The sequence below is a fragment of the Mytilus galloprovincialis genome, chromosome 10 (genome assembly GCF_965363235.1).
Source record: "Mytilus galloprovincialis chromosome 10, xbMytGall1.hap1.1, whole genome shotgun sequence".
Taxonomy (NCBI): domain Eukaryota; kingdom Metazoa; phylum Mollusca; class Bivalvia; order Mytilida; family Mytilidae; genus Mytilus; species Mytilus galloprovincialis.
The window spans coordinates 26,360,210-26,387,726 of record NC_134847.1 but is presented as its reverse complement, the minus strand read 5'-3'; the positions used below and the strand labels follow the sequence as shown (position 1 = coordinate 26,387,726).

At 31.4% G+C, this 27,517-nt stretch overlaps 1 protein-coding gene across 1 annotated transcript; it reads left to right on the top strand.

The window, feature by feature from the left end:
- The first annotated feature begins 127 nt into the window (after positions 1-127).
- Positions 128-25,126, top strand: LOC143047282 (uncharacterized). The gene is made up of 7 exons (XM_076220321.1): positions 128-220; positions 18,394-18,674; positions 19,396-19,549; positions 20,844-20,967; positions 21,999-22,244; positions 23,205-23,985; positions 24,785-25,126. Exons 2-7 carry the CDS (start codon positions 18,407-18,409, stop codon positions 24,979-24,981), a joined length of 1,770 nt encoding a protein of 589 aa, XP_076076436.1. The 5' UTR covers positions 128-220; positions 18,394-18,406; the 3' UTR covers positions 24,982-25,126.
- Positions 25,127-27,517: the final 2,391 nt, after the last annotated feature.

Genomic DNA, 27,517 nt, shown 5'->3' with positions numbered 1-27,517 from the left:
TGTCTGGTTTTGTTAAAGTTTTTGTTGATTATAGAAATTAATTGAACGAAAGGAATATTTTCTTAATGAGGACTTCAATCAAATTTATGTCAAGTCTCGTTGATAATGAGAATGCATGATAATTAACGAGATTTCATCGCCATTTTCTTGACTTCCCGGATTGATGATGCTGTATCGTAAATATTTACATTTTTCCAATCATGAAGTTTGAATGCAACTGGTGAGCATGTTTCTATATCACAAAAGAATCATTTGTTCGAATAACCACGTGAAAAATCATGCCATTTTTCTTAACTACTCAAAATTTATTATAAAACTTGGGTGTGCCAGTGACCTGTTTTTGTTTTTCTGCTGTCATCTTTCAGGTCGAATCTAAAAAATGTAGACAGATTTCAAGAATATCTTCATAGTTACACATTCAATCTTTTCATACTGATCCCTTAAAGCATCATCATATCTCAATACACAGCTCAATTCGTAATCAATCATTCAATGCAGCTTAGGGTCGGAATGTTAAATTATCCAGATAAATTTTTGTAAAGAGTAAACCACAAATGATGGTGTAGTCCTGAATTTGGTTATCAGTGAGGTGAAAGACCATTCTTAAGTTGTTTGCATTTCTGTCAAAACTTTGGTCTTATTGTCATATTGAACATCATTTTTGCGTTTTTAGGGCATCATCACTCATGTCACTTGGGCCAGTCACCTGTCCCATGCTGTCGCTGGGCAATCAATTGTAATGTTGTTCATTATTCTTAATCACTTTGTCTTAACCTGAACCTCTGTGAAACAATGCAGCGAGTATACTTACATAGCTAAATCCAATTTCACTAGGGAATTAGATTAAGTACAGACAGAACTAAGGGAGCTACCATTTGATTTTTATGGGGGGGCTAGGATGAAAAAATTTGTCCTGCATTTTTTTTTACGTGTAATCTCTGTCCTGCCTTTTTATTTTTCACTCTATTCGGTCCTGCCTTTTTTTTTTTAGTTTATCCTGACTTTTTTTTACCTAAATTGTCATCCTGACTTTTTTTTTTGCAAGTGTCTCATCCTGCCTTTTTTTTTACTCAAAATTCCTGTCCTGCTTATTTTTTTCAAATTTCATCCTAGCCCCCCCATAAAAATCAAATGGTAGCTCCCTAACAACATGAACAATAATATCATGTATGGCGGTTTTTAAAAATAAAATGAGGCAGATGCAGCTGAGATGCATTATATACTTGCAACAAATTTTATTATAATATATACATAAACAGTACACTGAATTCATTGTTATGACATGTATGACTTTGATTACAAATTTTCATGGTTATAGTGGTATCAAATTAAAGGAACCAGAGTTTGCTAAAATTTATTTTGACCGTTGACAGTAACAGACTGTCATGAATGACATGTCAGTCCCAGGGATTTCCATGACCTGAAAAATGTTTAACGTTGGCGCCCCGCCATCGTTCAAATGTCTTGCGCCATCGTCAAATGACTCGCGCCATCGTTAAATTGTCTTCCGCCATCGTTCAAAACTTCATCGTTTTTTGTAGCCGACACCATTTTTTTTTATCAATTATAATCAAATGCATGTAATTGCATAACCCTTAGGCTTTTTATGTTATAATCCAATACAGTTCTAACGCCTGAGGGATATCCGGATTAAGATCGCTAATCACTTGTACCTGATCAGCTTGTACAGGTAGATCAACAAATCAGACAGGAGAATACTATCTGAGGATAGACGATCCACTTGTCGAATTAATCAACTAAGTTTCAGCAAATGATTATGATAATTTAGATTAAATAAATAAAATAATAATAAAGTTACAAAGAAAACAGTTAAAAATGTCGAAACACATGCTTTATCTTGACTTATGCAATTAGCATCCCCCTTTTTTTTAAGAAATACAAAATAAGACGCAAAACAGTAAATATTATTTCATCGCAACTAACTCAAGTACTGCTGTAACGATAATTTAGAATTACTTTAAAAGTTTAAAAGTAAAAACTTAAATATTTCCTTTAAAGAAAAATCGTATCGTAATTCCGAATTCATTTCGTATATTACAATCAATATTGATACATCCGTGGTTCTGGTTTCTATTCAGACTCGAAAAATGCATGTTGCACAGCATCAATTTGCCAGATACAGTCATTAAAAACCTTTTCATTTGTCAACGTTTGCTTTACAAATCTCTTAAACCTTTTACATAACCCGTATGAATCGTTTTGTTGTTGCTGCAAATCAGCCATACCGGTAATGGGTTCTGAATTTGACGGTGTTGTTATGATATTGTAATTATTATGTTTATTTATGTTGGCCTAATTTGTGTTGTATGGCCTGATAGTTGTTTACCAAATAATCTTATAACTGTGCAGTTTAGAAATCACTGGAACAATCACAGAATGATTGGAATTTTCTAGAATGATCCTTATAAAAGATGCGTAATTTAAACTTCTACGTTATTTCAGAAACTTCCGTTGTAACTTTCCAGGATTTTCCACAATGTTCCATTATAGAGTGTTCTAGAATTTTCCATGACAACACTATATATACAGACACTAAAGTTAAACTCTCATAATTAAACTTGGACATAGACATTGATAGACATTAGTATTCACAGCATTTGGATTGACACTTTTATTCTACAAACAACATCATACTGGATTGTGACATTAGTAGTGAACGTAATATTCAAATTGGATTCCGAAAGATTTCCGGATACAGATAAAGATAACAGATTGGACTCATATTTTGACAGTTAAGTTAACAGTAATATTTGTGTAATACCTTTTGTAAACTTTTGTATATTAAATATTGTTAAATTTTACTATTGATTTGTGTCTTTTGTTGGCTACAATTTAAAGGCGATTTCTGGCCGTAACAGAAATTGGGGGCTCGTCCGGGATAACGAAAATATCTTATTCAAAATTTGTTTAGTAATTTTTATTATAACTAGCCAACAAAATTCTACAAAATGGCATTTGATGCCGGTAAATTTTTGAAAACGCCAGACCTGGAGGGGTTTGATAATTTAAAGAAAGAGGAATTAGTGTTGCTTGCTAAACATCTGAAATTAGATTTTAAAGTATCTATGAGAAAACAAATTATAAAAAATTTGGTTATAGACAAATTAGTTGACACAGAAATCTTAGGTGAAGAGGCTCTTGAACTTAAGGTAGACAATATTGATGCCTTTAAATTAAAACAGCTTGAATTAGAACATGAACTCAAATTAAAAGAACTGGAGATAAGAAAAGAAGATGAACTTAAATTAAAACAACATGAATTTAAATTAAAACAAGCAGAACTGGAAATGAAGGAAAGGTTGGAAATAGAGAGAAAAGAAAAAGAAGATGAATTCAAATTAAAAGAACTTGAAATGAAGGAGAGGGAGAAAATAAAAGAAGATGAATTAAAATTAAAAGAACTTGAAATGAGAGAAAGGTTAGAGATGGAAAAACTGAAAATTGAAATGGTCAAAGAAGAAAGCAACTCTAAAGTCCAGTCGAAATCAGATTATTTTGATGCAGCAAAAAATATACGTTTAGTTCCCAGATTTTGTGAAAAGACAGTCGATAAATATTTTCCACAGTTTGAGAAAATTGCTCGTAATTTGAATTGGCCAAAGCCATATTGGACTACAATGCTACAAAGTGTTTTTGAGGGAAAGGCCGCTGAAATATACTCCGCACTTCCATCAGAAAAAAGTTCCGATTATGACACGGTGAAACAGGAAGTTTTGAAAGCTTACGAGCTAGTACCAGAAGCATATAGACAGAAATTTAGATCTTATAAAAAGTTTGATTCGCAAACCTATGTGGAATTTGCTCGGGAAAAAGAAGATCTATTTGATAAATGGCTTACTTCAAAGAAAACAGATAACAATTTTGATAACCTAAGACAATTGATGTTATTAGAAGAGTTCAAACAATGTGTTCATTTAGACTTAAAAACACATTTAGACGACAAAACTGTTGGGACAATACATGATGCAGCTGTAATTTCAGATAATTATACCCTTTCACATAAAAGAAGTTTCAAGGGTCAAAATGTTAATACTTCAAGTGGAAATTACAAAAATCAAAGCACTGAGCGTACTGATAGTAAGCCTGTTGCACAGAATAAGAGTCAGTCCAGTTATAATATGTCTAGTCCAAAATTTGATACTTTTGAGAAGAAGTCACTGATTTGTGCTTATTGTAAGAAGAATGGTCATCTGATGGCTGATTGTTTTAGACTCCAGAAGAAGAATGAACGAGATAATAAGCCGAAGTCCAGTGCGTGTACGACACCTTATATTACCAGTACGTTGGAATGTCCTGCGAGTCAGGCTTTTAAGTCCAGTTTTTGTGATTACATGGAGGAATATAAACCCTTTATGTCTGATGGGTTTATTTCTATTGTTGATGATACCACTCTTCAGCCTATTAAGATTTTACGGGACACTGGAGCTTCTCAGTCTTTATTGTTAGAAGGTGTGTTGCCTTTGTCCGAGAAGACTTCTGTTGGTGCCTCCGTTTTGTTACAAGGTGTAGAGTTGGGTTGTATAGATGTTCCTCTTCATCGTATTTATCTGAAGTCAGATTTGATAACTGGACCAGTTATTGTGGGTGTTCGTCCTAATCTCCCTGTTGAGGGTGTTACATTATTGCTAGGAAATGATCTAGCTAGGAACAAAGTGGTTGCTGAACTAATTGTTACCAGTGAACCAGTGGTGGATGTTAAATCACCTGAAGATGATGCTGAATTGTATCCAGCTTGTGTTGTTACTAGGGCGATGGCTAGAAAACAACAAGATGAGAATTTGCAAGAAGACAAGTTTGATTACATGGACCTTTCTGACACTTTCCTAGCCGACATTGAAGGTCCTGGTAGCTCAGAAAAGGCCATATTAAGACCACCTAGTGTTAACAAGAATGTTATTATGCCATGGCCAGACGTAAACAGCCATTCATTAGACCGAAAGAATTTATTCGAAGAACAACATAACGACCCTGAGGTTCTTCAGCTCAGCCAGAGGGCTCAACCACAGGAGGAAGCAGACAAAGTGGCCGAATGCTATTACCATCAAGACGGCGTTTTAATGAGGAAGTGGAGGCCTCCTGATGCTACCCCAGAGGAGGAATGGAGAGTGGTATACCAAGTGGTGGTGCCTAAAGTTTATAGGCAAGAAATTATTGGTCTTGCCCATGACACCCCCTTGGCTGGACACTTAGGTATAAGAAAGACTTGCCTTAAGATCTTGCAGCATTTCTACTGGCCAAGACTTAGAAATGATGTTGCAGAATACTGCAAATCCTGTCATATATGCCAGGTTGTTGGTAAGCCTAACCAGAAAATACCACCAGCACCACTTCTGCCTATTCCAGCCTTTGACGAACCTTTCAGCAGAGTTCTAATTGACTGTGTTGGACCTTTACCAAAGACCAAGACTGGAAATGCATATTTATTGACAATCATGTGTACATCTACCCGCTTTCCTGAAGCTATTCCGCTCAGAAATATCAAGACACCTACTATCGTCAAAGCTTTGATCAAATTTTTCACATTAGTAGGACTTCCTAAGTCTATACAGTCCGACCAGGGATCAAATTTCATGTCAGGTTTATTTCAGCAAGTCGTATACCAGTTAGGGATTGCTCAGTACAGATCAAGTGCTTATCATCCAGAATCTCAAGGTGCCTTAGAACGTTTTCATCAAACATTGAAGAACATGATTAGAACTTTTTGTCTTCAATTTGACAGAGACTGGGATGATGGAGTTCACTTTCTACTTTTTGCGGTTCGAGAGGCTGTTCAAGAATCCCTTGGATTTAGTCCCTTTGAGTTGGTATTTGGTCATACTGTAAGGGGACCGTTAAAATTGATTAAGGAAAAGTGGCTTACTGAACATACTGACTTGAATCTTTTAGACTATGTATCTAGATTTAAAGAAAAATTGTATACTGCTTGTCAAATTGCTCAGAAAAACTTAAAAAATGTACAGAACAAGATGAAAATTTGGTATGATAAAGATGCCAGGGATAGAGTTTTTGAGCCTGGTGATAAGGTACTTGTATTTTTGCCAGTCCCTGGACATCCTTTACAGGCTAAATATTGTGGTCCTTATACAATAGAGAGTAAAATCAATGATTTGAATTATATTGTAAAAACTCCAGGTCGGCGTAAACAAAACAGAGTGTGTCATATTAATATGTTAAAACCATATTTTGAGCGTACTAATGAATGTGATAGTAAACCAGTTGCCACTTTAGGCATGGTTAAATTTGAGAACAATCATGACAAACCAGATGTAATTGAACCACCTTTTAGTTCTAAAACTTTGGAAGAGACAGTTAGATTGAAAAATTCAGAAATTTTGTCAAATTTAGACTCAAAACTTGCACATCTGTCTTTTGATCATAGAGAAGAAATAAAAACTTTGGTATTTTCTTTTAAAAATCTTTTTCCAGATGTGCCAAACAAAACCACTGCTGTTTGTCATGATGTTGATGTAGGAGATGCTTCTCCAATTAAGCAACATCCTTACAGGCTCAATCCACTCAAACTTGAAGTTATGAGAAAAGAAATTAAATATATGCTTGACAATGATATTATTGAGCCGAGTAACAGTGAATGGAGCTCTCCTTGTCTCCTTGTGCCAAAACCAGATAAAACTTTTCGTTTCGTGACTGATTTCAGAAAAGTAAATTCAGTCTCAAAATCTGATTCCTATCCGATTCCAAGGATAGACGATTGTATTGACAATATTGGTCAAGCAAAATTTGTGAGCAAATTTGATTTATTGAAAGGTTATTGGCAAGTTCCATTGACACAGAGAGCTCGTGAAATATCAGCTTTTGTTACACCAGATGGCTTATTTCAATATACTGTAATGCCATTTGGCATGAAAAGTGCTCCAGCTACATTTCAAAGAATGATCAATAATGTTATAAAAGATTTAGACTGTTGTTATGCTTATATTGATGATCTTATTGTATGTAGTGATAGCTGGGAACAGCATTTAACACATTTGTATGATACTTTTGATAGATTGTCACATTCAAATTTGACTGTTAATCTTGGTAAAAGTGAATTTTGTCAGGCCACTGTTGATTATTTAGGGCATACAGTTGGCCAAGGTCAAGTAAAACCTATTATGGCTAAAGTGGAAGCTATTTCCAAATTTCCACCTCCTACAAATAGAAAACAACTTATGAGATATTTAGGCATGATAGGATTTTACAGGAAATTCTGTTCAAATTTTGCTACTGTTGTTCAACCATTGACTCATCTTTTACGAAAAGATTCTAAATTTATCTGGAGTGAAAATTGTCAAAAAGCTTTTGAAAATAGCAAATCACTTTTAATTAATAGTCCAGTTCTGATTACTCCAGACTTTGAAAAACAATTTAAACTTGCCGTTGATGCAAGCGATGTAGGAATTGGAGCTGTTTTATATCAAGAGACAGATGATAATGTTGAAAAACCTATATCATATTTTTCTAAGAAATTAGATAAACATCAGAAAAATTATTCAACTATTGAAAAAGAGTGTTTTGCAATGTTGTCAGCACTTCAACATTTTGATGTATATTTGAATCCCACTGTATATCCTATTCTTGTTTATACTGATCATAATCCTCTGACCTTCGTGCATAAAATGAGAAACAAGAATCAGAGGTTGACTAGGTGGAGTTTATTGTTACAGGAATATGATGTAATTGTAAAACATATTAAGGGTAAAGATAATGTAATAGCTGATGCTTTATCTAGAGCTTATTAAATCACTTTGTATATATTATGTATTTTTGTTCATATCATTTATGATAAGTTTTTGTTACACTAAAACTTCTTTTAAGGGGGGAGGTGTTATGATATTGTAATTATTATGTTTATTTATGTTGGCCTAATTTGTGTTGTATGGCCTGATAGTTGTTTACCAAATAATCTTATAACTGTGCAGTTTAGAAATCACTGGAACAATCACAGAATGATTGGAATTTTCTAGAATGATCCTTATAAAAGATGCGTAATTTAAACTTCTACGTTATTTCAGAAACTTCCGTTGTAACTTTCCAGGATTTTCCACAATGTTCCATTATAGAGTGTTCTAGAATTTTCCATGACAACACTATATATACAGACACTAAAGTTAAACTCTCATAATTAAACTTGGACATAGACATTGATAGACATTAGTATTCACAGCATTTGGATTGACACTTTTATTCTACAAACAACATCATACTGGATTGTGACATTAGTAGTGAACGTAATATTCAAATTGGATTCCGAAAGATTTCCGGATACAGATAAAGATAACAGATTGGACTCATATTTTGACAGTTAAGTTAACAGTAATATTTGTGTAATACCTTTTGTAAACTTTTGTATATTAAATATTGTTAAATTTTACTATTGATTTGTGTCTTTTGTTGGCTACAATTTAAAGGCGATTTCTGGCCGTAACAGTGTCCATGAAAAATAAGCTCCACATCATATGATTTTTAACCCCCATAACAATTACCAAAAATACAAGAAATCTACATGGGGACCTTCATGACAGCTTTTGGTCATTTTCGACTAAGGGGACCACGAAGACTTGGCATTTGAATGGTTAAAAACGGCAATAAATGAAAATATTGATACTTCTAATTCTATAATGAAAATTCAAATAAATATAATTTAAATAAGCAATGAATTAGCATGTTCACCATTCCCTGTATGGAGGTATACAATACTTCCGATTGCGCTACACTGTACAGTGTAGACACTGTTTGTAATGGTGAAAGTTCCTCCATCGTTCAATTTTCATCCATGGAGATCCCTGAGTCCTACAGTAAATTTTCCCTGAAATATAACAAATTGTAGCTTGCCCCTTTGGTTTAAGAAATAATTCATGGAAGCCATAGATTTGTTGGAAATTTACACATGGCCTGGGCCGTGATATTCGAATTTTATCCTGAGCGTTAGCGAGGGATAAAATTAACGAATATCACGGCCCAGGCCATGTGTAAATTTACAACAAATCTATGGCTTCCATGAATTATTTCGATTCTAATAGGACAAATACGATCATTAAAAAATTGAAGCGATGATGGGAATACCGTGTGTGTGGCTGTTCTATTTTACCCACTGTTCGATAAATGTAAAACAAATCTAATAAACCTGTATGGTATGAATGATTTCTTAACTGACGGCTCGAAAAAAAATGTGATAACTTTTTTTACTTCTCAGTAAACCCAATATTTGCAATTTTAAATTTACATTTTTTATCGTAAGCTACCGTCAAATTCACTGTTGACATGTTGTAACCAAGGAGCCGCCATGTTGACTTGCTGAAATCAGTAAATGTGCGAATAATGCAATAGAACAGAAAACAAGCAACACCTACCTCAATACTTTATTTTAATGCAATTGTATCCGAGTTTAGAAGGTAAACGCAATAGAAAAACCTTCAGCTTTGACGTTTTCATTCGTATGACGTCATGTTTTGAAATGACGTTAATGCGCAAAAATCATTACTGGAATTTCGCGAAATTTTAATTTATTTTGTTTTTGTCCATTTTTCCGTTCTCTAATGTGTAAATTCTTTTTGTTATGCATCAGAATCAGAATAAATGTTCTGTAGGGTTTTATTCAATTGTAATTGTTAACACAGCGAAATCCACAACCGTTTACACATAGGTTACGATACATGTGGATTTACGTGGGAGGCATATTTAAACAGCCACTTGTGTACATCTTGGAGTCTGCGCTAAGTATAGATATATCGAGAATTTTATCACGGTGTTGTTTACAAAGCGAAAGAAGCACGTCATATTAGAATTGTTTATAATAAATTTCAGAAACCAGTACCAGAAAAAACGTACTAGAAATTGGCTGTGGGTACATTTGATGAAGGATGTAAAATAAACCATGTTATCATAGGCACTGCAACAGCCATTTTTGAATAAGTCATTGGGGTTGCTGCTTGCGATCAAAATACCAGATCAAGTATCACTTTGAATCTCATGACTCTGGAGAAACCACAACTTGAAATGTGAAATGAATTACATATTTTTTATTGTAATGTATGCAACCTTAAGCAAAACCACAAAATTAAATATCCACGAAAATGCAAGTTTTCCTCAAATCCATGAAAATTAGTAAGTTGACAATCGAAAATTTTTGAAAACACAATATTCAACATGTTCAAAGGGACTGCTCTCTGATATTAATTTATTTAATTTCTTTTTGGAATGATCAGCAGTTATTTAAAGTAGGCCTTGTTTTACTTCCATATTTGGCTACCATTAACAGATTGTTCATGTTATTTTTTTAAATTCACAGGATTGACTTTAGAAATTTCACAACCTTTTCTAAAGTTAAATTAATGGTAATGGTTTTACAATTAATGATTTACAAGGCTAACGTTGTGTGTACAAATGTATGTACAAAAAAATGTAAATTCTAATCTAATTCAAAACAGCATGGTCATCTGTCAGACTTACATGTACATTTATAGTAAGGTCAATGAACCAGCAAGGATAACTTGTGCCTTTAAGTATGTAATTATCATTAAATTATTGATACAATTCAGTATTTCCCTAAAGCTGTGCTGCATCATTGTAATGTGATGCTTTATGGCTTGGATGTGATTTTATCTGAAATAATAAGTACCCTTCAGACAACATGGACAAAGTAAAGAGGACTTATATATTTGCATTCTGTCAGATGGTCAGTCTGGAAAATCAGTTTTCAATTTTTTTCTGTACTTAAAGATATTGATTTTGTACTTAAAGATATTGATTTGATATTTGGTGTATTCTGAAAATGAAAACACATTTTTGACTTGCATGACTTGTGTAAGTCGAAAACAAATAACTACTTGTTTATGTCTGAACTCTGACTGGTATTTTTTAATCATGACAAGTTACAATGTTGTATAAGGGACGACATGAAAAGATCAATGTAAGATAAAAAACTTAATTCAAATAGTTTGGGGGTGGTTATCCGACATTGATTTTTTACTTATATCTATATGGGTCAATCAATTTTTCCCAAATTAAGTTAAGAAGGGGGGGGGGGGGGGGGGTCAGAGAAAAAACTATGTGAATTAAGTTTTTTATCTTCATTGAACTTTTGATGTCGTCCCTAAGCATTTGCTAAGTCATTAAGTCAAGTTTGAATTTTATTATGATCTGTTGGTTTTGTGGAGAGTTATTGTCCTTGAATCTCAATGATGTGCAGGAAAACTTGAAATCCTAGCATAGTCAATTTAGATTGGAATTGAATGCTACATTTGTAGGTGCAGGGTTCGAACTATTAAACAACCTCAGTGTTGACAGACAAGCTAAAAAATATATTAACTACATGTACTTAAAACACTCATCCACACACATGACAAAAGCCCCTGTGAATTAGGAAGTTATGTAACGAACAATGTATATATAATTGAAGACCAGTAATTAGGGCTATTAACTATACATTCTATAGTTTTAAAGGGAAGTTGATAGAATTTTTACTCTACAAAATACTCAAAATGAGGAAATGTGAAAAAATGTGTTTTATTGCCTATTGGATTGCTGTCTCGTTGAAAATATACCTGATATACAAATGATATATATACATCATTTGTATATCAAGTATATATTCAAATGCAACTTCAAAAACTTGAATATAAACTTCGAAACTTTATCACAATAGGAAATTGGATTTTTTCATCAATGTTATGAACATAATCAGATAATATTTTGAACATATTTAAAACTAAATAACTTGATCATATCAAATTCTCTATAACAAAGCTAGAGAGATATCGAGAGACAATATCAAGAAAATTTCCACTAGTAAACATCTGAATTACAAATGGACATGTATAGAGTACTATTACCATGACTACATTAAGTACATGTATTTTGTGAGTTTTTAACTTGAATTTTAGTTTTATTTGGCATTTTGCAACTTATTAGTTACTCCTACTGTCTACATATATATTAAAATAAACTACATGCACATGTACAGTGTATGGTGGTCTTTCAAAGACAAATACTTATCAAAGATTATTAAAAATGTTTTGGAAGACTGAATGTTGACCTATTGATATCTTGCTTTTTGTATTGCCTTTGGGTTGCTGTACCTATAATCAAATGATAATTCATTTATCTCCTGGTAGGTTTGTTCAATTCCAATCTGGATTGACTAGGATTGTCAGTTGTTATTTTCTAAGGGGACACCACCATTTAAAAGGGTTGCCATATGATATAGCAATCAGTTCTGAAAGTGACGTAAAACACAAACAATCATTATTATGTATTATCTTGTAATTTAATTTTGGATGTAATGCGTCTTCTGGTTGGCTGACGTTTTTTTGTTATTAGCCCATAGACATAATTTAGTCATGTGACCGTGACGTCATCAACGTTTTTTCATGGTTTTCTACGGTTTAAAATGGAATTTAGAATTAAATTATAAGAAATTACTGTACTATTTTTTCTGTCTATATGAAATAACATAAAAAATGTTATTTCTTCATAGACAGAAAAAATATTACAGTCATTCCTTAAATAAATATCAAAAACTAATATATTTTGTACACAAAAACATAATCCATTATATTAGACTAATTCTCAGAGAGGTATTCACGTTCTTCATTCATTTTTAAGTGCCATCTATGTAATACTTATAATACAATCGTAATCATGAGAAAATGGAAATGAGTTGAGATATATTTGAAGGCGGATTGTAATTACATCTTTATTTGTCTCTTCTTTTGTGAAGATTACTCAAGGGTCACATGTATTTTATTTACAAGGCTGTTGTCCTATACTTTATTGTAAGAGTTATATTTACGTTTTATTGCACACAATAGAAGATTGGATGGTGATTAAATTAGACATATGAATATTGATTAAGTGAAAATTAGTACAAGTTTGACTGAAGTGTTGACAGATTTTTCCTGGTGGATGTTATTTAGAACTACATTTGTAGCAATAAATTTGTGAACATACATTGAACATGTATAGTAACTTGAAGTAATAACCATGATAACTTAGAAATGAAAAGAAATAAAAAAAAACATGATTACATTAAATTGTAAACATAAAATATAGTCTGCACCAAAAACTTTTTCAACTAATAGTCCCACGACCAATATTCTGACATTTTTCTAATCTGCTAATTGGACCAAACAAATTTTTGCAAAAAACTATAACTAGTCCAATGAAATTTTACTAGTTTGGGGCATCGGACTAGTGCCAGTCATGTTTTCCAGTAGTGGCTAACTGTGCAGACTGAAATGGTAATGTTTTTTAAAGGCATGAAGCCCAATGAAATATAAAGAGTTTTATAGGGTGTTTTCCAGTCTTTACGAAAATAGTTAGGACTTGTTTTTAATTTGCTCAATTTTTTCACCTCAAGTTTGTTAGAAGGCCAAATATAATTTTTTCAAGATTCATTACAAGAAGTCCCAATGAATACTTTTTGGTAGGAGTTTTGCAAGGATCAAAAGATGGAAGGCTATGTCATTGTGTGTACAAAGAGGTTTAACCTGAACATATTCTTTTTAATTTGGCCTGAAGTTACAAAAATAAGTTTGCTGAAGGTTAAGTGCACGTGTAGCACATGTACAATGACACAGCTGCATTGTATTATATTTCAATGACCATCATCAAAGTGGTGAGATGACACAAAACATCATGAACATACTGAAGTTAATAAAATATACTTCATACATGTATCTAAATATATACTGGTAATGGGTCTGTACCAAACTGTCTAGACTAAAGTTTAAAAAAAGACAGTGTTACTTTATATATATATATGTACATGTATATGCATGTTGATTTGGTCACCAGTAAAACTGTAAGTGGAAACTTCTTGTTGGGACTTTTTAAATGTTATGAATGTAATATAAGATCCTTGTAAACAGAGTAAAGAAAATCATAACAAATTTCCTTCTGCAACATCTGATATAACAAGCTACATTCAGTGACCTTCCAAGGTTGTGTTTTTTTTGTAAATTTCCTTATCAATAATCATGATAATTAAGAAAAAGAAAGGGAGAAAAATGTCCTCCATCCAATTCATTGGTATGTTTCTCAGTGTGGCATCCATTGTCCTGATCTACATGTAGTATACCTTATCGTTTAGAAGCCTGCATCTAAGTGCCAGATTTTTTTGTATGTGTTAAAAGACTCATTGGTCATTGGTGGCCTTTGGCAGAACTTTTTGGGTTATTGCCACTTTGATACATTCCCTGATTCCATGCTCTATTCTTAATAGTTAAGTAATTGTATAAGAGTTTGTTGTACCAAGTTTGTAAGTTGGTACTGCTACATGTATGTGTAAGTTTTAGTAAAATTTGCAGTCACATCATGATGTCATCATGATGTCATGGTACTTAAACAGTAGGTGCGGTTAAAACCTATACGAACAAATATAGTCAGATGTCTCATCGTGCTCATAAAAAGCTGCATATGTACATGTATATATTATTAAACCGCTATGAAATTTCAAAGTTGTGAACTTTTAAAAAAGAAATTTTACTACTTAAGAATATAATGTAAACTTTTGTTTGTTGTGTTTTCAAAACATGCATGTTCCCCTACATGAGCACAGGTAAATCATCCTAAGTGAAGGTCATTTTGGGTGTGGTTTTAGTTAAATATTGAATTGACATTATTCATTGTTGTATATATTTGAAAGGGTTATTGCAAAGTAGCTTTCAATATTAGGCATAGGATACTCTTATCTGAAATACATCCATCTGTGAATTAACTAGTGAACTTGTATAAGTCTGTTCTTAATAAGTGAAATTAATAATTCATATCTTCTGATATTTATCAAGTTGCAGTTTTTGTAATACAATTATTTTAAATTTAAGGTATTGTTTTTTAAATCCTTGGTTTTTTTGTTAAAAAATCATTTAGTAGTCGTGGGGCATGTACACTGTTTGAGCTTCTTCATTCCAGAAGTAAAACAGTATTTCTGGAAATACCATCTCTGATACACAAAATGTTGCCTGAAAATACACGACCATGATATATCATGTAGATATATAACAGACTTGGGGTAATTGTAATTGTAATCGTTAATCAGCTGTTATTGATTACAATTTTTCAAGTAATCAGTGTAATCATTAATCAGCCAAAAATCTGATTACATGTAATTTAATTTAATCAATTACTTTTCAAAATACCCTGTAATCATGATTACTTTTTGATTACATTCTGATTACAATGAAAAAAATCTAAAATTGTGTTTTTTGTCATTAAATGAACCTCTTTGTTCATATTTGATAAATTTTTAACATACTAAAATGGTTTGGTTACTTTAAGCTTGTCTACTTCAGTAAAAAATAAACTGTTACAGTATTGAAAAGTCATCATTAGCCTAAGCAGAGACATATAATACAATTATATACCTTTTAAAAGATATTGTACATACATGTATATTCATCGTTTTATAATGATCTTCATATTAATATTTGATTATAACTGTTATATATTCAAGTAATACTTTTCTTTAACCCTGAATTATAATCTTTTGTTAATTTTTGTGATTTTTGTCAACTTTGAATTGACAGGTAGGAGACTAATTAAGGTTTGTTTTTATTGCAATTACCAATTGAGTATAGCTGTAGGGAAATATATATGATAAAAGATAAATCAGACATGAAAATTTATCTAATTAGCACAAACTAGATTAAAAGTTGGACAAATATGTTGTTTAAACTTTTTTTTGTATTTGGAATGGATGTGTAAAATGCAATGGTTTTTAGTACTTTAATACATATTGTTTACAATTTGATTAAACATTTCTATTAAAATTTAACATAGTTTTAACTGGTACAAATGTAACTTTATTTCATCCATATTTAAACTTCCATAAACTGCAACTTGGAATACATATAAATTATGAAAGGTCAGAAGACAAACAAAAAAACTCTTGATTATGATATATCTTTATTAAATTTAATTCAAAATAATTTAGAGAACATTGGTGATAAAGTGTAATGTATATATATGTAGTGAAATTTGGTGTTTATTTAAATAGATTGCGTTTAATTTGAAGTTATCATTTTATAATTGAACCAAACAAAATATGTTCTCAAAAATGCTATAGTTATATTAAACGTTTATTCATCCACATCATTCAAAATGTTTTGTTTTTAAATTCATTGTAATCAGATGTAATCATGATTACTTTGCCAATGTAATCATTAATTTAATCAGATACTTTCAAAAATGATGTAATCATTAATTTAATTTAATCGTACAAATGACAAAGTAATTGTAATTTAATCAATTACATTGAAAGTAATCGGACCCATCTCTGATATATAATTCATGTAATTACTAGGACTCAAAAGTATCTTATCAGAGAAAAATTTGAAGTTGACAATTAACTTGCATGAATTAAATGAATAGGACAGTCAGACACAAATTATTCTCTGTGCATGAAAATGATGAACACTACAGCTTTTCAAATCTCTGTGAAAAAATGTGATATTTTTTTTTAACATGATCATGATGATTAACCCAAAGACTGTAAAGGCACTACATCAAGTTTCTATTTAAATGTACAAATGTCAAGTTCATTTGATATTGTAAGATTAACACATCCCCTTAAGCATAATACAATGTATTATAAGAGAGATTATCAATAATAAATCTTAAATGGGTATTTTTACATATATGGAGTTAAAGGCTATTAGATTAGGAACGAGAAAAAAGCTGTTAAGCAAATGTTAAGTGATTTTTAATTTATTTATAAATGGTATAATTAAAAGAAGATTGAATCATTTTCTTGTTCGTTAGTTAGCTAAAGGGTTTTAAGTTTCTAAAAAATGTAAAATCTTTTATGAATGAAATTTCACTGTGAAATGTGAATTTAAGTTGACAACATTTATGGTGTTTATGTTTTGTTATTTTATATTTATGTACTTGCATTTGTTCATGTAACAATAATCTACTCTTGTAAAAATAGACGATATTAATCTCATTCTGGATTGTGTAAAGATTTATAAATTAGATTTAAAGATAACTGGGACAATACATGAGATTTTATCTTTACAGACAGACTATTATGTATTTTCCAATATTGCACTTGTGTCCCGTTAAAACTTCAGTGGTAATTGTGTAGGGACATTCCTCAGTGTATATCTAGGCTTATAAACAGGAAATATTCTATTGAAATCACTTAACGTATGAAGAAGTTATATGTTGTACATCAGGAAATATTGAATATCGTATCTATGAGATTTAATATAAGATACATTTGTAAACGTTCAACCCTTAATCCTTGTAATGGTCCTTAAGCTTGTAAATGGTCATTTGTTAATTGTATAAGCATATATACCGGTATATATACCGTGATTTTAAAACTAAGCATTAAGAGGTAGCCTAAATCAGTAAAAAGTTTGTTGGTATTCTCATCAATTTAGCTAAAAGTCTGCATTTTCCAATACATACCAATGTTAGATTTAGGAACTTAAGAGAAACTGCAATTTATATAAATTATTTTCATTTGTGAGCATTTTGTGTTTGGATAGTATATCAACCTAACTGTAAGATTAAAATGCTGTTTTTCTTAGTCTTAAAAAAAGCTGTTCGTGATGTTTGGAATACTATGATGACTTTACCCAGACGATAATCATGATAATACATGAGGAATTAAATAAAATATGTACTTTTAAGAAACGAGGAATTAAAATTAAAATATGTTTAATTGTACATGTGCATGATGTGTATGTACTTTTAAGGAACGAGGAATTAAAAGTTTTTACTTCTGAATATGGTTGTAAGCTTCTTAGTTTTTTTTTGTTATAAAGACATAAAAGATATTTTACACTCTATAAACAGTGTTTTAATTGTTTTATGAAACTATAGTGCAAAAAGAACAAAGAAATATAAGGAAAAGATTTGATAGTTTAAACAAACATATGTTTGTACTATGTTTTCTTTATTTTTTTTTCCGTTTTCAATGAAGAAAACAAAAGTATTGATACAAAATGTTAAATTGCTTCCAAATTTAGTCCCGTTATTTAAGTCAGTATGTAGATTCAGGTAGTACTGACTCGCATAATATTGAGAAATCATTCTATATTCATTGTATATCACCATCTCGCTTACCTCCATCAACTACAAATCTGTCTGATTGAATTGAATTGAAACATTGAAACAGTGCTGTACATTTAAAAAAAAAAACACCATACAAGTCCTGATATTCATGAATATAAGTTACAGTAAGAACAGTAAGAAAAAACAGTGATAAAAGATAATTAAAAACTTACAGAAAGAATGTGTCATTTTTTATAAGTAGATGCAAAAATTCTATTTAGTCCTGTTAAGCAATATCAGAAGTTGGATTTATTTTAACATTAATTTTTTGATGACTTAATGTAAAAATGTATTATAATTGTCTATTTTCAGATGATTGTACAACATGCCTTTCATTCAGCGAGGTATAGAACCAGTTAATGTCAGCCATGTTGAGGTTGATAAATCGGTCGCTAACGAATTAGAATGTGTGACCAACCACACTTTGAGTTCTGTCATTCAGCAGCTCAGCAGTCTCAGTCACCATGCTGAGGACATGTTTGAAGACCTTTCGAAGGAGGCCTCTAATTTCTTAGGAAGAGCCAACCAGTTACAAAACCGAATTGATCATCTAAGAGATAAAGTGAAACAGCTAGATGCAGAAAGAGAGCAAGGTAATTTAGAACTAAATGGTTTAGAATATACAGCTAGTCAGCTACTATATATGTAGATCACTTAAATGCAGTTTAATTTTTGGGCTGTTTTTTTTCGACACATAATTTTATGCAAATTTGAGATTATTTTGACGATTAAACTTGAGAACTGCTCAATTTCTCTATTTCAATTTTTTTATTTTGTTTCTCAGGGCAAACAAGACAAATGGATGAAGTGTTGAATTGGTGATTTTAGATTTAACAAGTTTTAGTCTTGTTGTTTACGTGCCATAATTACATGAAAAAAAAGTTTATTTTACTTAATTGCTAATATTCCTTTTTAAGTATTTTCACACTTTACTCATAAAGAAAAGTCTTTTTTGACCACACACATGTACCTGGTGAGTTTGGACACATCATGGGGAAAATATTGGCTGCCCCTTTTTATACATTATAAAGCTGATAAGACACCTATTTATTTCTTCATTCATGTCATTAGATCATGTAGATAAGCGCTAAATATAGTATTTGTGGAAAATTGTTTAAATTTAATGTTGAATTTGAGAAAAAAAGTAGTTGGGTGCCCACAATGAAAGGTATGACAGGTGGAAGTGACAAAATTCACTATTTTGATATTTATACCTGTATGGCATAAACTTTAGTTTATTAATTTATGTTATTGATAACGATAGATGTATACTTATTTAATAAAAATCTGTTATGAGTGCATTTCTATTTTTAGTTTCCTTACAAGACATTCATTTAAGAAAACCATATAAAAGTTCAAATCAGCACGATCAACAGGTTGTTTCCAGAGCAACGATACCAAAATCTATACAACAGGCATATATTGAATGTACAAGACCTCCTGCGTTGGAGAAACTTAATGAGTTCAGGTATTTAGAAATTTCATATGGATTAAATTAGTTCAACATTAATGCAGGTTTTTTAAGGTAGAGGTTTTGAGTTTGGAACAGTGATCATCAACAGCATGAACAGCATCTTGTTTCAAACCTTACACACTGATTTACCATGTCAAAGCATGTTTAGTGTAACAGTTTAACTAACTAGATATGAATAGAAAGATATAAACAGCTACCCAATTACGCACACAAAACAAAAGCTTACAGCTTCAAAAATAGACCATGTCATGCATGTGTCTATGAACAAGATGAATATAAAAAGCTCTTAAATCCCTCTAAAATCTGGTAAAATGAGAATTATTTCACAAAGAATTTTGAATCTACACTTGGTAAATTTGAAAGTGCTGTTATATTGGTTGATTAACAAAGAAATTGAGAAATCTTTGTATTCTTCAGTCAACTAGACATGAACATGTACACAGTAGAACAGGAAATAAGGCCTAAAATGAAATATTGTTTGTTTCCCCAATCCCGACTGACCCTGCAAAATTGGTGCTACTCATAAAATTTTATTGTCAAAACTAAGTGAAATATTATTTTATTCATTTTGGATTTTCAGGCTTGCCGGATCGTCCGATAATGTCAAGCTTTTTTGAAAAAATAAAATTATTTCCCTACCTACCTACCCACACCTGGCTTGGCAGGGTCAGGATTGGGGAAACAAACAATATTTTAATTTAGGCCTAATGTATTTTTGGATCTTTTTATCACCTTAAGTAAAGATAGATTGTTATAGATATAGAAGCAGATGCTTTACCAATAAGGAAGAAAATTCCTTTCAATCTGAGTGTTCATGCTTTGTCAGTTATCTATTTGTTTACCTAGATGACATAATCACATTGTCAAGAGAGTCTATCGAAACATGCTTTTTGTCAATTAGTTTTTCACATATTTCTATACAAATATTTATATTTTGAGGACTTCCTTGATGGTAACATCATACTTGATGTGCATTGCAATTAAAATTTACATACTGACATTATTTAATTTTATGGTCTTTCAAATTAGTTAACATATTAAAGATTCAGGCCAAGAAAATTGAAAAGAAAAAGCTTATTTGAAATAGCCCATTTTATTAATCATTAGCATTTTGAATTTTGTTTGCTTTATGAAATGGATTGAGAATTTCCTGAAATCGCAATAATAAATCTCATATTTGAGCCCATTGTTTACAGTAATCATGGTAATCACAGAAAAAATTTGGGGTCAATATATAGGTTCACAAGATCATTTACATTAAATATAATTGGTTATTTTCTCTTTTCAGAGAGGACGGCAAGGACAGTATGAAGTTTTACACAGATCCTGGGTACTTCTTTGAGTTATGGTTCTCAGATATACAGAAAGATATCGAACAAAAGAAAACAGAATACAAAGCAAAACGAAAGAAGGTTATCATCTGTTATGTTTATTCTGTGTCCCACTAATATGTCATTATTTGCTTTAACTTATTGGATTGGGAATTTCATTAATGACCATCCAATTGAACAATGCAAAACTGTCACAAGTGTTCAGTAAATTTTACATCTATATCTACATAATACTTCTTAACTTCAATATGTTGAAGATTACATGAAGGCATGTTTACTGCATTAACAATATATTTATGCGTTGATTAAACATCCGCATCATCATAATTTACCTCTCTTTGCACCTACAAAGAGAAAAGATGTTGTCTCATATCACAAATACAAACACTAAAGTCTAAATTAATTTAAAAATAAGGTAATGTGGTATATAAACAAGAAGATGTGGTATGATTGCCAATGAGACAACTATCCACAAAAGACCAAAATGACACAGACATTAACAACTATAGGTCACAGTACGGCCTTCAACAATGAGCAAAGCCCATACTGCATAGTCACCTATAAAAGGCCCCGATAAGACAATGTAAAACAATTCAAACGAGAAAACTAACGGCCTTATTTATGTAAAAAAATGAAAATGACTGCTATTGAAACTACTATCCAATAAAGTTCAAATAAAGTGGATGTAAGCAATTAAAAGCAACCTACCTTCATCAATCAGAAAAAATAGTTTATTTATTTTACTTGATCAGTCCTGGAATTTACTTCCTTTTGGTATACACTGTGATGTTCAATCAAATTAATTGTAGGGACCTTATCACAAACTAAGAAACCTCTTTAATTTTTTTGGAAAAAAATAAGGGGAGATTATTTAAACCTGATAAGAAAATATGAATTTAACAAATTTACTTATGTAAATATATTATTATCTTCTTCTTCATATAGATGAAAATAACTTGTTCAAGTAACTACAAGTATCCTTGACTGTCTTATGTCAACAGAACATCAAATGTGTATTTAAAAAAACAATGTTTATTTATTTTATAGTTATTTCTTGGTTTTGTTGTTGATCATACAAATTTCATCTTCATAGTACTATTTCTATATTTTAGCAAAGGCCTAAAGAAACGAAAACAAGAGCAAAACCTAAAGAAATTAAATTAATCAAAGAAAAATATAAAGACAGAGCACAAGGAATAGAATTTAGTTCTGAATATCAGAATCCCCAACAAATTTTGAAAGGATTACCTTCTTCTAATGCGACTTCTTTATCTAGTGCTGACATTCAAAATAAACCTTCTCAAAACCATGTTTCATCGCCACAGCAACAGAATGATATAGATCCTAGATATTCACAAGTAAGTAAATATATATAAGAAGATATGGTATGAAGGCCAATGAGACAACTCTCCATCCAAAAGTAAACCATTATAGGTCAAAGTATGGTCTCAAACGGAGCCTTGGCTCACACCGAACAGTAAGTGTCAAACCCTTCAAACAGAAAAATGAGCGGTCTAATCTGTAAAAAAAATATATGAGAAACACTCATGAACCTCTTTTAACAAATGACAACTACTGAACATCAGGTTTGTGACATAGGACAGGTGCAAACAAATGCAGCTGGTTTAACATTTTAATAGGTAAACATGGATAAAGCAAAATTTATTCTTTTCTTAAATTGTATAAGTGGAATGTATTTTAATTATCAGAAAATGTTTCCACAAAACCCTCACTAAGGTTATGACCTATTACTTGTCAAATTTTCAACTCATATCTTTAATTTTTACATAATATTAGTTCTAGATATATCATGTTTATGATTTTAACTTTTGTCATTAAGAAAAAAAACTCCTGACTTGCAATGCATTGTAATTGAATACAGAACATAATTCGTTTTGAATTATCTCCCATCTATCACTAAAAAATATCAATACCTTTAAATTATTGTGAAGTTTTCTCAATATGAATTTAAGGTATCTTCTTGAGTATCACAATAATAAAAACTCACATTCTGATATCAAATATATATAACATATAAGAAGATGTGTTATGAGTGCCAATGAGACAACTCTCCATTCAAGTCAACCAAAAATCTAGATTAAACTCATTTGTTAATTCTTCAAAAATTGCAATAATAAACATGATAAATGCACGCAATGGTTTTTTTGATTGACAGTAATAAAGAACAAAGATGAAAAACATTAAAAATAAAGACATACCAACATTACTTAGATATTTAATATGTAACAACTCTGAACATCTTTATTAGGTCTTCCTTCACTTGAAAACGTGCTAACTTTTTACATTTTTTTTTTCAGGCACATGCGAACAAAAAGTCACAGTATATGAATGGTCCAAACGAATTACCATCAACTCAGGACCCACGAATTAGTCAGATGTCACAGCAGCATCAACAATATTACGATCCAAACATACCAGATCATCCTCAACAACATCCCAGTCATCTACACCTTCAGCAGCAACATCAAAGAGGATCACGAGCACCGTCAATGATCAGTCCTGCTAGACCGCAGCAAGCTCCTCCTCCCCCTCCGCCTTTTGATCCAAACAGTGACAGGATGAGAGGGCAAAGAGACAGTTTGCCACCTCCTCCTCCCCCGCCCCCATTGGATTCTGACAGTTATAATCATAAGTCATACACGCCAAGTCCGCAGATGACGAGAAACCAACAAATGAATTATGACGCAAGAGGGGAATCACCGCAAGCAGGCTCACCAGTACGACAGCCTAGTAGTTATTCTTCTAGTCCCTCGAGGCGAACACCAGATCATCTACCTCCGCCACCCCCTCCTCCTCAATTCATGCCAGAGACACCAATAGAAATTATGCCGCCACCTCCAATATCTCCGCCACCAATGGATGGAGGTGCTCCACCACCCCCTCCTCCTCCTCCCCCTCCTCCGCCACCACCCCCAGCAATGTCAATGCCTAATGGACATGTGAGAGCACCTTCTGATGGGGTGTCCATATCATCAACTAATAGTTCGTCAACGATAGGAAGGACAGAAGTTGAGCAACCCCCTGCACCAGTGGAAACAGAAAGAAGTGCTTTATTATCAGAAATTAGAATTGGGGATTGTAAGTATTTCTAAATGTTGCAGTAAAGATTTTTTTTTTTGGAAAGCCTGCCATTTAAACATTTTTTTTAATTTTTAATTTGAGACATCAAGGATAAAAGACTGATTCAGTTACTGCAATTATACAGCATTGATTGATGAGGTATTGTTCAATGAGACAGCAACCAAAATATGCAGAAAACAAAATATTGAAGTAACATGTTTTAAAGTCATTACTATGAGTTATCAGTGACTATTGATATTTTTTTTTAAAGTAATTTTTACATTAGCAACTTAATCAAGAGCAAAGAAAGATAACTTTGATTGTTTCAAATTGTAGTCTGTACTTAATTTGAGAGCAATTTTAAGGAGAAACATCTTGGAATACTCCTAGCATTTTTTACTTGCAACTGGTGGAAGGCGCCATTTGCCATACCATACAAAGCTGTAGTCTTTATGCCACTGTTTACATTGTAACAGAACTAACTTAAAATTACCAAATTTCAAATACATACAAGAAAACTGCAAAAAACAAACAGTGTCTCCCATGAAAAAGAACATTCTTAAAAAAAAAAATATTTTCTAGTTATTTGTATTAGTAACTGCATCATGTGTATCATTGTGTACTATGTATTTTTGGTTTATGTTTTAGCTAAACATTAAATGTAAAAAATTGTCTTAACTATAATCACGAGAATTATGGGAGAATTTAGTGAAATCAAAACAATTTATTGTGGTGTTTTGTAATTGATTTGTACAAAATGGGGATTAAAGTTTGATCGTGCTTGAGAAAAGAATTAAACATATATTTTCTCATTCAGGGATGTCAAAGTTAAGAAAAACAGAAGAGAGGAAGAGAAAAGAAGAACAAAAGAAAACACCATCAGGACGATTTGATGTGCATTCAATTATGAACCGGGCATTTGAAATGAGACGGAAGGCAATGGAAGCGAGTGATAGTGAGGGTGGGGAAGAGGACTCAGATGAAAACGGTGAAGATGAATGGGACGAAGATTGATAAAAATGATGTGAAATTAGAAATTTTTAATGAAATTTGTGAAAATTCTTTGAAATTGTCATGGAATTATTTTAAACAATATACTTTAGATGCAGCTGGTAGGAAGTATAAATGAGAAGTGTATACATGTCAACTACAAAGCCTGTCTTGCTGAGATACTTGAATAACTTTACTACATAGCTACAAAAGATGCATGAGAAGCTCTGCCTGAATTTGTAAATTCTTAGTTTAGGGCTAGCTCTGAATTCTAACGCATGTATGAAAGAAGTCTTAGAAGAGCTGTCAGATTAATTGACTTGCATATGATAAGCATTAATTGTTAAGGGATGTGATTTTCTGCAAACACAATGATATTCATCCTGTCTAGCTGGTAGCTATTAATTTGAAATATGTCTTTCCTATATTGTGAATTTGAAAGCATATTTTTTGACAAATTACCTTGAATGTTCAGAGAAAAGTTAAAAGTCATGATTATCTGATTATTTTCTCTTTATTGAAATATGTATCAGAATAATATGAAGAGTCCCTTTCTGTTGACAAGGAAAATTTAGAAATTACTTTTTTTTCAAAATTAAACCTGAATAGGGAAATTAACTTTATGATAGAATTATTATACTATGGTTGACTTTCTTTGAAAATATTGGTTAAGTGTCAATATTTCACAAGTTCAGGTTAATGATCATTTATTTAACCCTTAGAGTTTGCTCAAATACAGTTAGTTGTAAAGAATTATTAAAGTAGTTGGCTTTTATGGTCATTCTATTTGATAAGCCTTGTCTATGTGATAGTTTTTCCCCCACTTGTAGTTTGAATGTGAATTTATGCTCTCATTTGTATTAAACTTAAGAAGAAAGACAAAAGACATTTTGAAAAGTCCCTCCCAGTTACTAAATAGTAGACCTCTATTTAATGGTACTTATGTACACTTGATTTTTTTAAACAGATAATACTTCTTAATAATTATGAATGGCAGAGGTAATAAATTGATGAATACATGTAATTTTTGAAGCTCAGAAGTCCAGATTTCTGTTCTTCAACCTTTAACTAAAGAATTGTTTAAGATATGTTATTATATTTCTGTTACAGGAGATATTTAAAGTGGATTTAATATAAAATTGTGTAAACAGGGCATCATGATATATAGGTATTAAGTTCATGTATTACAACTACAATGTAGTTTTATATAGACCTACTCTGTACATTTATAACTAAACCCAACTAGATGTATACAGTTAAATTATTTATACAAGTTATATAAATTTTAAACATTGCCATAAAGCTTTTTGTTATTTTTTGTTTGCCTTTTTTGATATATAAATAAAACTATATAAATGCATGAAATGCTCCTGCCAGTAGAAGCTGAATGTTGCAAGGGTACTTTTATAATTATCATATGTAGCCAAAATATTGACTTTGTATACTATAAAGTATATGACTAGTTCAAATTATCATGATTATACAAGTGATGTTGAAGTACTTAAATATATTTGTTTTAAGTTTTGGTACAAAAATTCATGAAAATCTGGTTTATGTAGACCTCGGTTTACACATATTTTGTTCTTAGATGTTTAAAATCTTTCAAACACATCAGTAAATGTGTAAACAGTAAGTGCAGAATAACTTTCATTCTCTGTAAAACATAAACGACAGTAAGGGTGCAATATCGTTTGAAAATGATAATTAAACTCCACTTGGGTCGTCCAGTGATGATTGCGAATCTTCAAATACAGTACTGTAATTTCTTGATTTTAGTGCAGTAACCCTACAGTATAGGATGATCTGTTAAATGTACATGTATTACTGTCATATTTTCATCATACTACAAATGTCTGTTGTTATATCTCATAAAAATTGTGATTTCAGTTGGAAAGTATTAATGAAAAAACTCAGGGGATATCTTTTTGTCTTTAGGAAAAGCACTTACAATAAAGGAAAAATACTATAGATTAGTGGATAGAATAAGTGTCTTAAGTCATGGTTCTATGTCTATTAAGACTGTTAGTCTCATGGAATGTTCTTATATTTCACTGGCCAGAAAGTAGGGCTGATTGTCATTTTTGTCTCTCCAAATTTGTATGTTTGTTGAGTTAAATGTGCATGCTCATCTTTTTCATAAAATTGAGTGATATATGTGTGTAATGTGTGAAAATTGTGTGATTTATATATGCAAAGTGCTACAGTTATTATGTAATGGTACTAAATAGAACTATATAGTTTATTGATTTAGGTAAACGATTTAAATATTTTTGACTATAAAGTCCAAATTTTGAATTAATACTTTGAAAGATAAAGAAAACTCTTAACAATTATTACTGACTTAGTAAATACACTAATTATTTCTACCTAATTGGTTTGTTTTTCCTTTATTTGTTTTTTTATACATTGGTGCTTATTTCTCTATTTTTAAATACTGTTTGATTTCATTTCCTTTCATTAAAAATGATTTCAATTTGAGAGCAAGTTTTCCTCAATAGGGCTCCAAGGGTTCTTTTTTCTATGGAAATATTTTCTGGTGGAGAATTTCAAAATGGAACAT

Coding starts and splice junctions, on each gene's coding strand:
- LOC143047282 (XM_076220321.1), top strand. CDS start 18,407: ATGCCTTTCATTCAGCGAGGTATAGAACCAGTTAATGTCAGCCATGTT. Junction 18,675..19,395: donor AGATGCAGAAAGAGAGCAAG/GTAATTTAGAAC, acceptor TTCTATTTTTAG/TTTCCTTACAAGACATTCAT. Junction 22,245..23,204: donor TAGATCCTAGATATTCACAA/GTAAGTAAATAT, acceptor TTTTTTTTTCAG/GCACATGCGAACAAAAAGTC.